The 17,005-nt window shown below is 29.1% G+C and overlaps 1 protein-coding gene across 1 annotated transcript in view; it reads left to right on the forward strand.

Moving 5' to 3' along the window:
* Positions 1-5,815: 5,815 nt before the first annotated feature.
* Positions 5,816-17,005, forward strand: part of LOC111026246 — a 32,600-nt gene continuing 21,410 nt past the window's right edge. The window contains exon 1 of the mRNA XM_022304287.1: positions 5,816-6,305. Within this exon, the coding sequence (XP_022159979.1) occupies positions 6,180-6,305 (126 nt within the window). The 5' untranslated portion in view covers positions 5,816-6,179. The remainder of the gene's footprint in view (positions 6,306-17,005) is intronic.

The raw sequence follows: 17,005 nt of genomic DNA on the forward strand, positions 1-17,005 counted from the left end.
CTTTGCAAATATCGAGTAGTTAATACTTATTTTAGGAAGGTTGTTGTACTCTCTAAACAAGAACCCTCAGGCGTCCGATGCTTGGTCTGATTTTGTTCTAGTACCGCGACAGTCGACATAATACAATATTGTAATAAATCACTAATGTATTATTATTAATTTGTTTTATAATGAGTTATGATAATAGTTATTGCGATATGTGCAATAATTCTATAATAACAGTGAACTGAGCGTATAATAATATATTAATATATGCATTTTTTTGAAACAATTATATTTTAAAACTTATTTTAAGGTGTTGATTATTAAATAAAACGTATCATTGTGTAATATCAAGATTTTATAATAGTAGTACTGACAGTAGGTTTATACATAATAATTTCAATACAACCATAGGTTGACGTTGAGTAACCTCTAGTATAATGGTGTACTTAAAATTTAACAGCTATTATGTTATTTTCCTATAATACATTTAATGCAGATTTCAATTTTTTAGTCATAAGTCATAACTCAAAAGTTGGTCTTACCAAAAAAATACCAACAATTTTAAATAATTAAATATTATAGCAAATTTTTCTTTTTACACCAATCCTGGGGTAAAAGGGTGCATGCTAAATTAATTCAATACATATATTTTATTAAAAGAACATTGTATAATAATATAGGTAACTTACAACTGTGTTAGAGTCAGTTCTATATTACTAAATAAATCAACTGTAAAACTAATACAATTTAAAACAATATCAACTATGAAAGTCACACCAGACGTGTTGTTACTTAATATTTTTTATACATCACTACTTATCTTATATTGCAAACCAAGACTTCATCAGATGTCGAGATTATGTTATATCACGTTTGGCTATGATAACAAAATCATAATAACAAAAACGTTTGTTCACTTGGCCAGATGGCAAATATTATATTATTTACACACAATAGTTCATTTTGCCCCATGTGCCATTTTACCCTAGGTTACTCTATGAAAATCTGATTTTAAATTTTGAACGAAAAAGTATCCCTTGAACTTTACCGAACTGATAAATAAAGTTTTATTTTCGAATAAGAGAAGGTGTTTTAGATTTTATTGATTGGTGACCTTGGTTGATTAGGGCGTGCACTTTTATGCACGAACAACAGTGTGTCAGTTAGTTTTTTTGAACGTAAATTTACAGATTATTGCTACTTGGTACTAATGACTCTTAATTATCTTAATAATCTAAGGCATACAATTTAAATTTGTCTACCGAAATATTAAATTATACACATACATAGTGTTTATATTGTTATGAATATAATATGAGTATTTGACGTGTTATATTTGACATGCTCAATTAATTCTTAAATTTTAATTTTCGTTGAATTATTTTTAAATGATTGTAATTTATTTGCATGTGATATGTATTACTAAATTTTTGCAGACTAACATGTAAATACAATTTTTACATCAACGATATTTCCGGTTGTATGCTAAATTTAAATCGCAACATTGATTTTTGATCTGTGCATCAAAGTGGAATCATTTTATTTATCGATTATCTTATAAACAATCTATTAATTATAATTTGTAAATGTTTAAAATGTTAAGCACCGAAGCAGTAAGCGGTAATAACTTAAGAGGTGTATAATTATTTTCTTGTTATCTACTCACTTAGTCTACATGCTACAATATGTTAATACAAATTACAAGGTGATCTTTTAAAAAGTAAACCAGGCTAACTTATAAAAAAATGAATACACGATACCTAAACATTATATTATAACTTTTAAAAGATTACTGTCTACATCTTATTTTATATTGTTTTTGTGATTACAATTATTTTATTCCTTTCATTCTGTTTAAAATAGTCGTTAGATGAATAAGATTATTTATCATGACATTCGTTCAATCTAGTCATCATAATAGTTAATCATATTTTTAAGCAATTTCTATTTTCATTAGGTACTTCATACATGGGGAAAAAATGAATAACTATTTAGTCAAAAATGATCGGGGGTAAGTCACTTTGAGTCGAACACTAACAACTAGAAATTTATGAACATTTGAATAATTTTATTATTGCCATTCAACACAAACCAATATAACTCATATATTATTATACATACTATTTTGAAATGTATTAATTTATATTATTATATTATTTTTGTATTTTATATATTATATTTAATAGCTATACGTTTTCTTTGTAATTATTAATTATATATTATAATACATATTAACTGTTTATTTTATTTTTTTTATTTGCCATAAATTGACCATCACTGTTGACTGTTGTATTATAATAATAAAAAAAAATTAATTATATTAATAATATATATTATATTATATTTATAAATAAATAGATTCGAATGGATAAAACCTTCGTTAACTTTTTTTAAATTAAAATGATAATAACTATAATATGTACCAATCGACTAAAATATGATTTTTTAATACAAACGTCCAACTCCTGGTTAGTAGGCAACTTAACTTTCGCTCATATCGAGTTTTGATCTTAATTTTGTTTGGCGCCTATTATTATAAACATACAAAATATATTTCTTTAAAGCTTAAACGAAATATTATGTTTCAGAAGGGGCATTACATTAAATAACAAATAAATACTTGATTTAAAATAATTTTGTTTACAGAAATGTGTATAATATGAGTATGTAATTTGTTGACAAAATATTAAATGGGTATTTAAATTAGACATATTTTGTATTCATATTCAGTACTCGGTATGTATGATTGTATGAGTAATGATTACTGAGTATAGATTTATTATTAAAAAGAAAACACGTTTCCTCATAATAGTCATTATTTTTGTCATTTGTTTTCTCAAATACAATATTAAGACGGAATAAGCTTTAAGAGATAAATTATTCTGTACAAGAGTATAGTGTAATCGAAATAGGTCTATTGTATTATGTTACAGTATTTACAAACACAATTGACAGTCTAATAGAATAAATTTGAATACAGAACATGAATAACATGAAACAATTCGTATTTATTATTACAATACAATAATAAGTATTTAATCTTAATGATAGTTGAGTGTAGTCTGTCTGAAAAAAAAACATTTTAAAGCACTTTAAATTTGTATTAATATTAATTATTTCTTACATAACTAAAGCACGAGAACCTATGTACAATTGTGGAATACATACTGTATTATATGTTTTACGAGGTGTTTATATTCTTATATTTCTCACAGTGTGTCCATATCATTATGAAAGTTATGAGAATAATATTAGGCATTAGTTGTTTTAATTCTTATAATTATATTATTTAGACGTATTTGAATACATTTTTTTTTTAAATATTTCTTCCACTTAAACATACAAATAATTTTCAGTAAAATATTATGATAACGAATTAACAATATTTTTAGAAATTACTATTTTTCAAGAGTTACAGCTATAATATTATGTATAAAAGAATGAATTATATTTTTGAAAAATGTATTTAAAAACTTCGACGTATTGTTGTCGACTCCCATTCTATTACAAGTTTATTTTAATGGATAAAAAAAATTAAACCTAATTGCAATAATTTTTTCTATTTTATTCGAGGACACACACAGCGGGATTCTCTGTATATTATGTTCATTGTACAAGTGTTTACAATTTCAAATAACTATTATATTACAATAATATAGTGTGTTTTAATTTTAAATTCCTCGGCTAAATGTTTTGATAACATTTTTAAGCTCTATTTTATACTTTAATTATTAATATTTATGTATTCTAAATAAAAATAAACACAATTTTCCAGACAGAAAAACATTTAAACTGTTTTTCAATATAATAGTTTAGTAATCAATATTTATTTTTCAATTTTTAAGATCTATATTAAGTATTATAAGACTAAACCTTTCACAGTACATCAATACATATTATTATTCTAATGACATTAACAGAGTATAATTTAGTTACTTCGCTAAAATAGGTTAGTTTTTTATGAGTAATTTCCCATCTAGTTCTCAATAAAAACATTAATAACAAATATTTAGTTTTAATTTAAAAAAAGTTATTATACATTTTCACATTTTCACGTTTTCACTAAAACATAAATCGTATACGAAAATAATAAACGGTTTAATAACTTATAATATCATTCATTATAATCAGTATTTTCATGATATATGTCCATCGATGAAATTGCATGTACCTATGAGATATAATATGAGCCGTGGTAATTGGTAAGAGAAACCTAATAGGTATATACCTAATTATACGGCTAAAATGATATTTTGTTTTATTTATTCTCTTCGTTGATAATTGATTGTAATTGTAGGTTGACATCTTATTATTTATACATTTTTTAAATCAACAGCATGGTTACCGGCATTACGAAATGTTTTTTACATTATGTACATTTTATGATACATATTTAAATATAAAATATGTTTAAGAATATAATAATATAACTCACATGCGGCAGTAATTGAATTATTGGTGCCGTTGTTTCTGGATTGGTTTACTCTGAATTTATTTTATTTGTTATAAATGTACAAACATATAAGCAAAATAATAAAAAGTGCTGCTATCTTAAATTATAATATTTTCACTGCATATAATAAAATGTGTAAGAAGTGAAGCATAGAATTATTCTCATTAATATTTCTGGGGACAAAAAATATTATTTTGTTGGCACATTGTAATCAAACTAATAAAATATGAGTACTTAATTACAGTACTAAATACATATTAATATGTTGTGTTTTAATGGTGTGAATATGTTTTTTTACATAAAAATCGTTACTTAAAAACACAAGATAATTTGATTTGTTATTTTATTTGCCCAGTTAATAATAATACACTTGCAATGCCAGTTTTTTGAATGAATAAAATATTTAATGATTGTTTTTACTTGCACAAGAAATAATAAAATGCACCACCAATACTTAATACTAAAAAATAAGATGGTTAGTTTTTTTATACTATTTGAATTGGTGGTCGCTATGAATATTGTACCCAAACATTCAATTGTAAATATTTAAAACAAAATTGCTATTGATAGAAATAGTTATTGGTACTTTCTTCTTAGTTGTTTCACAATCTAGTACCTAGAATCTACATATTATCATCTATTATTGTTTACAACGGGAGCAGCACCCAACTCTATAGGATCCATCTTATTCAAAAATTCGATCACTCGATTAAGTGTAATTATCTTGTGTTTTTTTCTACCGAAACGAGACCACCCAGAAAAACATAAATACATTACCGCCTCATTGTTCGATACAATATGATATTACGGAGTATGGACTAGTGGTATAATTCAAATATCTGTGGAGCTACAGAGAAGGGGAAAAACGATGATAGACGTTGGATCCACTTCGTGTATGTGCTGGTATATAATATTATGGTACACAAATATTGTACAAGTTGAAACCACGAGTATATAGTAATACATTAGACACGTCTTTACCCAAAACCCAAATCTACCTCGTCTGTGTCAGACATATTATTTTTCTTCCTTATCGTTTGTGTTATTATTATTGTTGTTGATGTCGTCGTCGTTGCACCGAACGACGCGTTTATCCCTATTGGAACGCCACTGCAGCAGCAGCAGCAGCAGCAGCAGCAGGTGTAAAAACTGACAAAACCTGCTGCACGACCGTCTGCGAGGAACCGGAGAGAGTCTGGGAGAGACCGAGAGCTAGAAAGAGAGAGAGTGAGTGAGCGAGATGGAGTGTGTGAATGAGAGATGGAATGAAGGACCCGACTGCGAGAGAGACGGCGTCAGAGACCGAGGGCGAGAAGGCAAGAGAGAGACGTTTTAGGTGGGGAGGACCATCGAGCAATTGTACACGTTAAGACTGGGTCTCCACTATTGTTCGAGACGGCCGGTTTGTCTGCCGTGTGTGCGCTGTGTGTATTCCCGTAACGAGCGAGCGAGTGTTTTTTTTTTTTTTTGTGTGTGTATGATAATATATTCTGTGTGTGCGCGAGCGCGTGTTTGAACCCCGAGTTTAAATAAATATCACCATCGCCCACCGCGGACGGGCTCGTTTTGGTTTGTTTTCGAAAATGTGGTAAAATCTCGACGGTCAATCACGAATTCGAAACCGGAATCGTCACCCAACATATCATACCTTTCGTCTAAATACACAATTGTTGTGTAGTGTGTTATTGTCGTCAGGCTAACACCTACGAGTCAAACGCCGACTAAACTCAACTGAACGAACATGCCTTGTTCCGCAGTAACTCTTTCGCTGGCCACCATCACGGCCATAGTGGCCACGGCTTTACTGGCCATCGCTTTTTCCACCGACAATTGGGTGTACTACGAAGTTAGAAGGAATCAAATTCAAGTGAGTACCTATCTCCATGAAACGATGGTTTATTCAAAATGTCAATATAAGTTGTGGGGTTTATGCGGAAGCCTTACTCGTTGCCATCTAATAATAATATAATAATGGTAATACACGACCAAACATAGTCGGTATAATACGGTGTTCAATCAATGTTTGCAGTTTATTATTCTTAGTGTTTTGGTACCCACCTCCATTTACATATTGTATGCATATATATAAATGTATATTATATACTTGACGATGTGTTGTTGGTATACCTATACCGTGTACCTGTGTTGTAGTGGTCAGTGTGTTCGAGAGCCTATTTCATTTTGTGTACGGTTTTTAATACCTGTAGAATCCGAACAATAGGCAATGAAAAATTAATCTATTCGGTTCACCATTGTTGAAAGAGAAATATTATTTATAGATTTTTATTATTCACCGATGAATACATGTGGATGAACACAAGCTGCGTGTCGTTGACTAAACCACCAGAGGTTAAGTTCCCACGAGATCATAGGTGTTGGAAAAGTTAATTTCTGTTTATGCGGTGGTTTGGACTAAAGATTAATTCAAACATTAAACATATACCTATTTATTAGACACAAATTGGTTACGGGAATGCGTTTTTTTTAATATCTCAATCGGGCAATGCCCTTCGTACACAACCACAAACCCTAAAAAAACTACTTGCGTGCAAAAAACACATTATGAGCTAGGTGTTAAATGTTAATGTATTCTATATTATTATGTATATTCAACGTATTTACTATATTTATTATACATTAATGTTGTATATATAGTTACTTAGACAAAAATATTTCCAATTTTGGATAGAAGAGTAGGTACTTATAATTGTAATATTTATAATTTTCTTGAGTTTAATTTAATTCTGTCAATCGATTGCAATATTTTTAATATCTTAAAATGTATTACACACAAAATACGTACGTAGGTACAGTAGTATACACATTACACATATATTAGGACAATGATTTAAGGTCAATAACAGAAATGTTGAAAAATTAATAGAACGTTTTTCATCGGTAAATGGTTATCATTATGCTATGTAAAATAAAAGGATGTAAACTATATATTACAGGTTATCATAATGATAGAGGAACAAAAAATCTATCATTATATTAAGACTTTCCCATTAAATTATAAAATCAAATAACTTCGATATTTCTATCCACGTCAGGCTAGATTCAGTTACATTTACAGTTACCTAATTTGATCATACCACCTATCATATCTCGTTTGGCATATAATACTCATATCATAAAATATTATGCAGTAATGCAGTATATACTTATAAAAGTATACACGAATAGTTTTTTTTTTAATCCTGAAACAAACCCTAAAACCAGTTTCAATATTTTGCGCTTATTGATTTGATAATATTGACATTTAATAAATAATAATAAATGTACGGATGTCTGGTATAGAATATTAATAGGCAAATTAAAATTTTTTTAAAACTGAGGAGGAGTATAATACATTTATAAAAATTTTAAAATATAGATACCGCAAACATTGCAAAAATGTAATGTTTTTTTTTACATTTATAATTTAATACTGATATAAATAAAATAAAATAATGTATTTGCAAATTCAAACAAATTACAGTTTGCTAACTTACAATTTACACGAATCTAATTAAATTTTTTATGTAATATTCAATTTAATATTCATTATTTCTCCAAATATAGCTGATATTTTAAAATATAAATATTAAAATACGATAATCATTGAAATAATTTATAACGAATATTCACAGACCGTCAGCACTCGGCATGACTATTGACTACTAATAATTACCGAGTAAAACTAATTAATTTAAATGATAGCATATTTTTTTCTTTTAAATTCTGATCCTAGTAACCCTAATAATCCTAATTATACGTCATAATGTTCATATTTTGTACCGAAAAAGAGATAATATGATGTAATTATTATGATTATAATATCCCATTATACGAGATTAGTTATTAGTTCAACGCTAATAGGAGAATTTAATGGTTTTCTATGGATGCTTAACTTATGTCATTAAAAAATTCAAATGTCACTGTGTGTCCACATAAAATCACTAATGATTTTCAAGTAATAATTAAAATAATTGACATATTATTATGTTTAGTTAAAAAAAAATAGCTGGGAGCATTTATTTGTTTGATGTGGACTATATTTTTAACATTTTTCATACCCACAAATCATAATATTTTATTGTTGTATTTTGGTCTATAAATTTTAAATATTATAATTTATTACCATATGTATTATAAGAACTCAATGTCTGAAACTTGAAGGTTACTTAATACGACGACTATTATTTGTGTTAAGCAATTAATAAACGAATCCAAAACTTTTTACGAAAATATAATGTATTTGATATAAAATGCATTTTTATCGAGGTTACTACACTAAGACGTATGATTTCAGTCATTTAATTGGTTTCACGCTAGACGCATGTCTTACTTTATCAATTCGTGTTACTCGCAATAACCGTATTTCGAGTTGCAAATAACCGAATAAAAAAACATTGAATTTAGAATATATGACCATAAATTGGAACAAGAAATCAAACATTTAGAATAATGCCTATTTACTCGACTACTATAGATAATATTTCTGAATATTGGTAATGGTTGCAATCTGAATCAATAAAGAATAATCATTGGAATATATTTTTTAACTTTACCTACATCAGGTGTTTGGCTTACAATCTCTTTGTATCTTCAATAGAACCGGAATCCAAGTTTCAAAAAGGCGCGTGTGTATACTAGAAAACAAAAATAAAAATAATAATTGTGTAATAAATATTTCATCTTATTTAAAAGGAGAATGAGAAATGTCTTATTCATTTATAATTCTGTTTTTTTTTTTAAAACATTACAGAAATATTTATAAATTAATTACTGTTTAGTTAATTTTTAGTTCATAAACCTGTTTAAAGAATTATAATAGTATATTAATATATTATATAACTAGCTTCAGTGGTAGAAAATTAGTCATCGAGTTTATTATTATATTCAATATAAATACTTGATACTATATTAAAGTTATTTTAAACGGGCTACGCAACTGATATATTCTGAATTCTGATATTATATATTGTAACAAAATAAATGATGTTGTATTTTATTATTTGTTATTAGTATTTGAAGTTAATAGTTTTCAACGACCGTTTTTTTCCTCGTAAAATAGTAATTTTTTCACTTTACTTTCATTTTCACCGAATGGCTGATGGCAGGTATGAGCGGGCATACAAGTCTAAAAATTCCAACTACTTGAAATGAAAGTTTTTCCAATTACCAATAGCGTTGCGAACCGGGGTTAATAACCTGACTGACTGGCACGTAGTTAAGCGTTGACCAGTCCGAAGAGAGTCGGGACTTTTTTCTTATAGAAAATGGTCATCGTCATGTATTCCAGTAAATTTCTATCACGAATCTGGTAGACTTATCTGATGATCGATTATCGTTTTCGACATGGATATTATAAATGTAGAAAAATAGCGTAGGTAATGAAAATTACTAGACAAGCTTGTTTTTTACTCATGTACACTTGTAGTACCTACTGTGAGATCTGTAAAATGATTTCGCCAGGACAGTCCGATAACAATTATATTACCTATCGTAAATTAATTATGTAGTAGGTAAGCAATAAATTATAGTGATGATTTTATCTCGTATTTAGACACACTTCAATGAATTCTGTTTAACGTAACAATAAATATTATGTTTAATAAGGACGAAATCTCTCTAATATTATATTAGGTACACCCTAACCTTGGTCTGCTCTATTAGGTACGTTTTATTTTAATACTAGAAAAACTCTGTCATACAACTCACAAGCTATAATATTGTTGAACCGTGACAACGGAAGTAGCACTCTTTAATTACTATGAATATTAAGTATAATAATATTTGTATAAGAGCGAAATTATAAAAGTGAAAACGTGCTGTATTATATTTAAAAAAAACGTTTTTAATATTAAATTATTAATTGTTTTGCTGTAAGGTCAAATATAACTATTTTTTTTTTAAATTTAAATTTTAATATTCGTAAAAATAATATTATTATCTCACTCAATTGACGTGGTTCATTTATCTTCTCAGCAATATAATTGTAGCGTGTATGTATTTACTCTGAGATGATAAAACTGCGGTGGATCACTGATTATGCGTCACACATAGCCGTGGGCTTATACATCTTATTAGTTCTTATTTTTATTTTATAAATGTCGATACGTATAAATGGTACCATTTCTGTGACCATGGTCTGAGTCATAGACAAATAAATAATATTAGCCTTTACATTAAATTTTTATGGTACACAGTATACGCAAAAACTACCATATGTGATTGAATCGAAATATAATGTCCACCTACTATAAGTACATGTGCTTTATATACGTTGTAAAAATGTAATATAGTTTTATACACTTGTTAAATCCAAAATATAATATCGTTTTGAAGAAAGGAAAAGAAATCAAAGTATTTTATATTTTAAACGAGCGGTAAGTTGTAAGTAAAAATACGAAAAGTACCTATAATTACATATCTGACGGTATAAACATTATATTAGCATTTTACAAAAGCATAATAATAATAACAAGATGTTACTGCAGAAGCTTCATGAGAATTATATTAGAGTTCTCACTTTCGCGTTGTTTATTTTCTATTCTTTAAAAGGTATTAAACGATTATGTTTAGTTTTTTCACTAGCAAGTGAAACTGTTTTTACATTGCTATTGGTAATGTAAAAACTAGATATTATTATACTAACTACATGTTATATTGTACGGGTGAGAATGTGGCTTAGCAGTTAGCACAAAAGAAAACAGAGAGAATGCAATTGGAGCTTAGTTACGTGAACGTTGTAAATGGATGCAGTGGCTACAGAAAAGACTTGCAGAGTAGAAGTAAACATATTAATATTTATTATTTTCTAAAAAGGATCAAACTTTGGACATTAAATTATTACAGTACCTATGCGATTATTTTTCGTGTCAAAACACTGCAATTCGGCTGTGAATAAAACGCATCGTTTTTTCTTTTTATTCGTATAGGTTTTAGAAAAAAGTATGCACGTACAATATTTATTGACACCGATAATTCAAAAACTAAAAACATATATTCACCTTGTTCTGGTTTTAATACATAATTCGTTGTTCACGATTTAGTTTTAAAAATTTAATTATTTCATATATTCGTGTAAATGTAGGTACCTACATTAGTAGTCAAACTTCCGTTTATATTCGGATTTTCAGTGAACTGTTTTTTACCGTTTTAATCAGGCTTCGTTTAAACGCTTAGAGTTAATATAATCATGTTACACTAATTGAAGGCAAATATAAAATGGATGCTGAGCAGAGTTATAAATTGGTGCTTATCTGTATGCTTACAAAATAAATAATAAAATATGACGTATATGACTACAGAAGTGTTAGTACCGAGGTTAATACAGTGTATTGTTTTGTCAATATTTGATATTCAATATCTATTTGATATTATAAAGCTTTGTAATCATTGTGATTTGTGAATAATTTTAATTCGAACTCAGTAAATCAATAGTGCAATAAGACATTTTCATTTTTTGCACCACCAATATTGTGAGAATATTTTAATATACAACTGATTTTGCAATATCGAATGGTATAATATATTGTTATTAATATACATAGGCGTGACAGTTTTCACAGTGTGTGTAGGTGATACATATTTGCACCCACCTCTAGTAAAAACGTGACCACAATTTTCCTCGTTTACGAAATTGCACGCGAATAAATTTGAATGAGAATAACAAAATACATGAAAAATGTGAATACTTTCTGAACAAATTTGTCATTATATAATATAAAAGAAAACCAATAATTTTAAAAATTGTTATAAAGTAAAATCGCTTTTATTTTTAATATTTTGAAGAATATAACTTAGGTAGGTATATAGGTACACAGGTCAACCTATAGTAGGTATTGCAATCATTATCATAATTATCTCAGAATTATGTATACCTAATTTAATATTAAAGGTCCTTATCGTGGTAATTACACAGAATAGGTTTCAATAGGTTTCACCTATTCTATGTTATTTACTTGCAACGATTTAAAAAACTAGGATCTTAGATGGTTTTATTTTTAAGAAGGCAATTCATCCTTGGCTAGAATAACTTGTATCCGGGTTAGCTTCGAGGGGTGTACTTCTGCATCACACCTGTTGTTGTAGTAGTGCACTCTGAATATAGGGAACTGCACCCCTTGATAATAATTGCAGCTGCTGCGCGCCAGTGCACGTTTAAACTATAAATATATTATGTGCGACTGCGTGCATTTGATACAATTGTTGATATAATAGCTTAAGCCACTGAATGTGAGTGATACATTTCTTATTTTCAACAAGGCAAAACAAAAGAAATAACAGAAAAATTGCGTAAGTCGGTAGTCGTGCGGTGTATTGTTATTTTGAGTTAGTACCTAGTCTATAATATATCTATAATATCATATATTTTATACCTCGTGGCACATATTATGTACGTTGACGCGATATGTCCACACGTTGATGACCGTATAATTATCGCTGAACTCCCAGACTACATTACCTATTCACTTCTAATACGATATTGAACCGACCGAATTCCTCGCTTTTGTGATGTGTGTGTACATGCGAACCGTGTAATATGTATGCGGCAGAGGCGTCACGAAATAACGGGTCCGGTGCGTGTATGTACACAATACGTAAATAGGTACCTACCTATATTATATATTGGTATATTATTATATTTTGCGTCATCTTCGCGTTATAAATACTAGCCGTACTCGCTTGTCGTGTCGCATCGAGCCTCATTTTCATTACATAAGCGTACGGGGCGATAGTACCTACCTATATAATAGTATAATATTATGTACTCATAAAAGTATAATATATTAGATGTGTATAATAATATAATACAAAAAGGTCAACAATACAGTGAATTAATAATGATAAATTGTATTGTAAGTGCATACCGCGGTGTGCCTGCCTGCCTTAGGTAGGTGGAGAAGGATACCTAGCTAAACCCACCTACCCATAATATTATTGTCCTGGGTTGAAAAAAATTGTTTTGAGAAAAAAAAATCATCGATGACGGCGTGTCCCCTGATACGAGTTATTGATGCGGAATTCCACGTTCCTATATAATATTGTTATTTATTGTTCTTCTTCACCGGTTCAATCTATGCCGAAGACACGCCGACACTATAATACTGTTGCGACGACCGGACGACGGCCGGCGCAGTGTTTATCCGTCGGCATATTTTTAAGGCGGAATGACGTGGGAACACGATACATATATTATATATATAACAACATTATACTATCCGTAAACAATTTTATGCTCGAATGATTTCCATCAAAGACGGTGTGTAGACATTGTGACGATAAAGTAGGCATATAGTATAACTAGTAGTATAATATAATAATAATAATAATAATAATAATGATAGGTTATAAATTAAAAAGAGTACCTATCAGTAGCTAAAGATATTTGGGTATACATTTTGAATCATTTATATTCCATCTTAAAATCATTTTGAATACATTTTACGAAATGCTACGTTTAATTTTTAGAAAAACTCATAATTTTTAAAAAAAAACCTCAAGCCTAAAAACATTATATTGGCCCCATAAAAGAAGATCGTATTGATTTTGGCATCAAAACGTGTCTGAATATTAACTTAATATAAAAGATTATGAGTTAAACCAATATAAATTTTAAAAAAATTACAACGTTACAAATACGCCAGCTTGTATCCAAAACCTAGAATTTCATACAAAAACATTCAGGATATTATTATAATTTCTGATGTTTTATTGATATTTTATGATATAATAAATGGTTATATTGATTGTCCACATAAGGCGGCTTTAACTGGGATCAGAATCCAACAGAAGTCAGAAGTCCCAACATTTTTCCAGAACCAATAGCCATTCTGATATTCCTTTATACTATCATATTATTGTAAGAGTTATGGTGCAGATTCTATTTTTCTCGAACGCGACCCTTAGCTAATATAATATCCACCTCAACGGACTTTTTCGACTCTAAAATAAACGTGATTGATAATGTAAAAAAAAAATGTATTTCTATTTTACGTTTCAATTATTCCAAATTTAAGTTAACCATTTATTATTTAGTACCTTTCTTAATATTGTTCCGTGATATTTTGTCTGTCATCATTGTTATTATTTTCAATGAATTCACATCATATTTTCAAAGAGCATTGCCCTGTAAAATTAATCAATACATACATTATAATATCATAAGCATAACATATATATTATATTATATTGGTAAATGATTCGTAAGTACGGGATGAGTATTAGGATCTATCACCCATCGATGGTAATTGGTAATAATAATATGTATACAGAAATGTAGTTTTTTGACTATATGAATTCCAATGTTTGTTTAAGACTATTATTATAGTTGTTAATACTTATAATAAAATGCAAATTATAAAACACGAATTCCGTTGAAATCCGCGACGGATGATTGACAGACTATGACGCCGACTATGGTTTAATCGATATTCCCCTAACGGTGAATAATATTTATGTATAAAAAATGAGCCTAAGCCATAACTGGCGCATGCATTGTCGTGGAAATATTGGAATATCCGCAGACGATTCCGGCAAAAATGCGTGTCTAGGTGCCAATAGTGTCTACACGGTCGAACGAGTGCAGGTAGTGCAGCTGCAGATTTGTATATCCGCAGTGAGGTTAATAATATTGTTATCGCTATAACAGATATTATTCTTTTATAATAATAAATTAATAGTAACGGTAAAGTTATAATTAACGCACTTGAACAATAGCGTAGGTAAGGACTTTTATGATTGGCCTAAAGCCGAGTCGAAAAAAAAGGCATCTACACATACGTGGAAAGGATAAGGGGAAATGACAGGGGGAGTGGGCTATATACCTCTAAATATATCATTAGCTCCCTCCCCCCATAGAGACACACAGATTTATAGTTGCATTAGATCGAAGCCACAATGTTAAAATTGTTAGCTCCTCTCCCTTGAAATTTTAATGGATTCCCGTCTATGGCGGAGAGGTTAAAATTGTTATCGCTTCGACATTCTCTTATAACAACGACATTAAAGTAAGTGACGATACAGTTATTAAAGCACGTGAACAATATTATTATAATATAAAGACTTTTATGATTGGACTAAGGTCGAGTTGAAACAAAAATGCATCTATCTATCATTATTATTAGTGCGTTAATCTTCCGAGGCGGCGGAGGAGGAGATTTGAAGTTCGGTGGTTTGTGTTTGATAATATTATGATTTTGATTGTCATCCTTGAACTTGGCTAACCCGCGGGGAAGTGTGGTGTAGTACTGGTGTGCTGGCAGAGAACCACAATGCCTCTATCCGATAGGTATCTTATTACGATATTATCAAACACAATACGATATACGGTGTCGGTGTATGTTACCAAACACGTCGAGTGCAGACTACTATAACTACCTATAGATAATAGGTAGCTACCGCCAGATGACATATTTTGATTGTAATAATAATTCGTTGAACTCACTATTATGATTTATGATGGGTATATAATGTACACCTGACGACGTGTCTTGAGGTCTTGAGTGATGAGGGGGAGAGAGGAGCGACGGCGGAAATTTGCATCATAATCGTTGGCCTAAAACGGTGTAATTTCATCAACACAAGATAAGAAAATGTCTGTTACGTTTTTTACTAGTTTTCTAGCAGGATAATATATAGACAATCCTTATATTATTATGTCATTGTATTATATCATGTATAACATATTTAAATATTATATTCGTGTCAGCTCGTAAGAAAAATAAATTGCATATTATTTTTTATTAGCACATACCTGTAATGCAACAGGGTTATATTATATAAATTTGTGATGTTTTTCATAATTGAAATATCGGATTACATTTTAAACTGTAATATTGCAGAAGATTATCTTAAATACTTTTGACGAGATTCTTTACCACTTGCCATTCATAGTGTACTTCGTTTATCTTCGTTGTCGAGTAACGTAGAACCAGCAATTTGAAACCACCGTTTAATCTTAATAATATATTTATACTCGACATAAGATTTCCAATACACAACTGGGCCATTGAAAATCAAGCATATTATTATTATATTTTTATACATCGATCGTTTAGAAAATATGTAAATCGGATTCAATCGGCGTACCTATTTTAATTCATAGTATATTATGAATATCTTATGAACCTCATTACATTTTACATTTTAGCGATTTGACTTGGGGCTATTAATCATTCCTAAAATTGTTGAGGGACGTATATAGTTCATGAGCCTGAGGGTGGTAAACGAATTATTTTTTAAATCTTTGTAATAAATATAAATAGTCAATCGTCGGCCGATTTGTTAAAACTTTCGGCGTATTATTTTTTGAGTATTAATTGTATAGACTATAGACCCTGTGAAGGCGTTATGACGATGACATAATTTTATGGTACTAATCATGGGTATTATAATATTATAATATTATAAGCAGGGTAATCCAACAAGCATGTTCATCCTCATTTATTTTTTTAAATAATAATTCATTATAAAATGTCTGATTTTTGGTATTGTTATCTATATTTCAAATTTTCGAGATTTTTTGTATTGCTGAAGTGATATGGTGTTACAAACTTTGGTTTTTTTTTGAAATTA

The sequence above is a fragment of the Myzus persicae genome, unplaced genomic scaffold, assembly GCF_001856785.1.
Source record: "Myzus persicae strain clone G006 unplaced genomic scaffold, MPER_G0061.0, whole genome shotgun sequence".
Lineage (NCBI taxonomy): Eukaryota > Metazoa > Arthropoda > Insecta > Hemiptera > Aphididae > Myzus > Myzus persicae.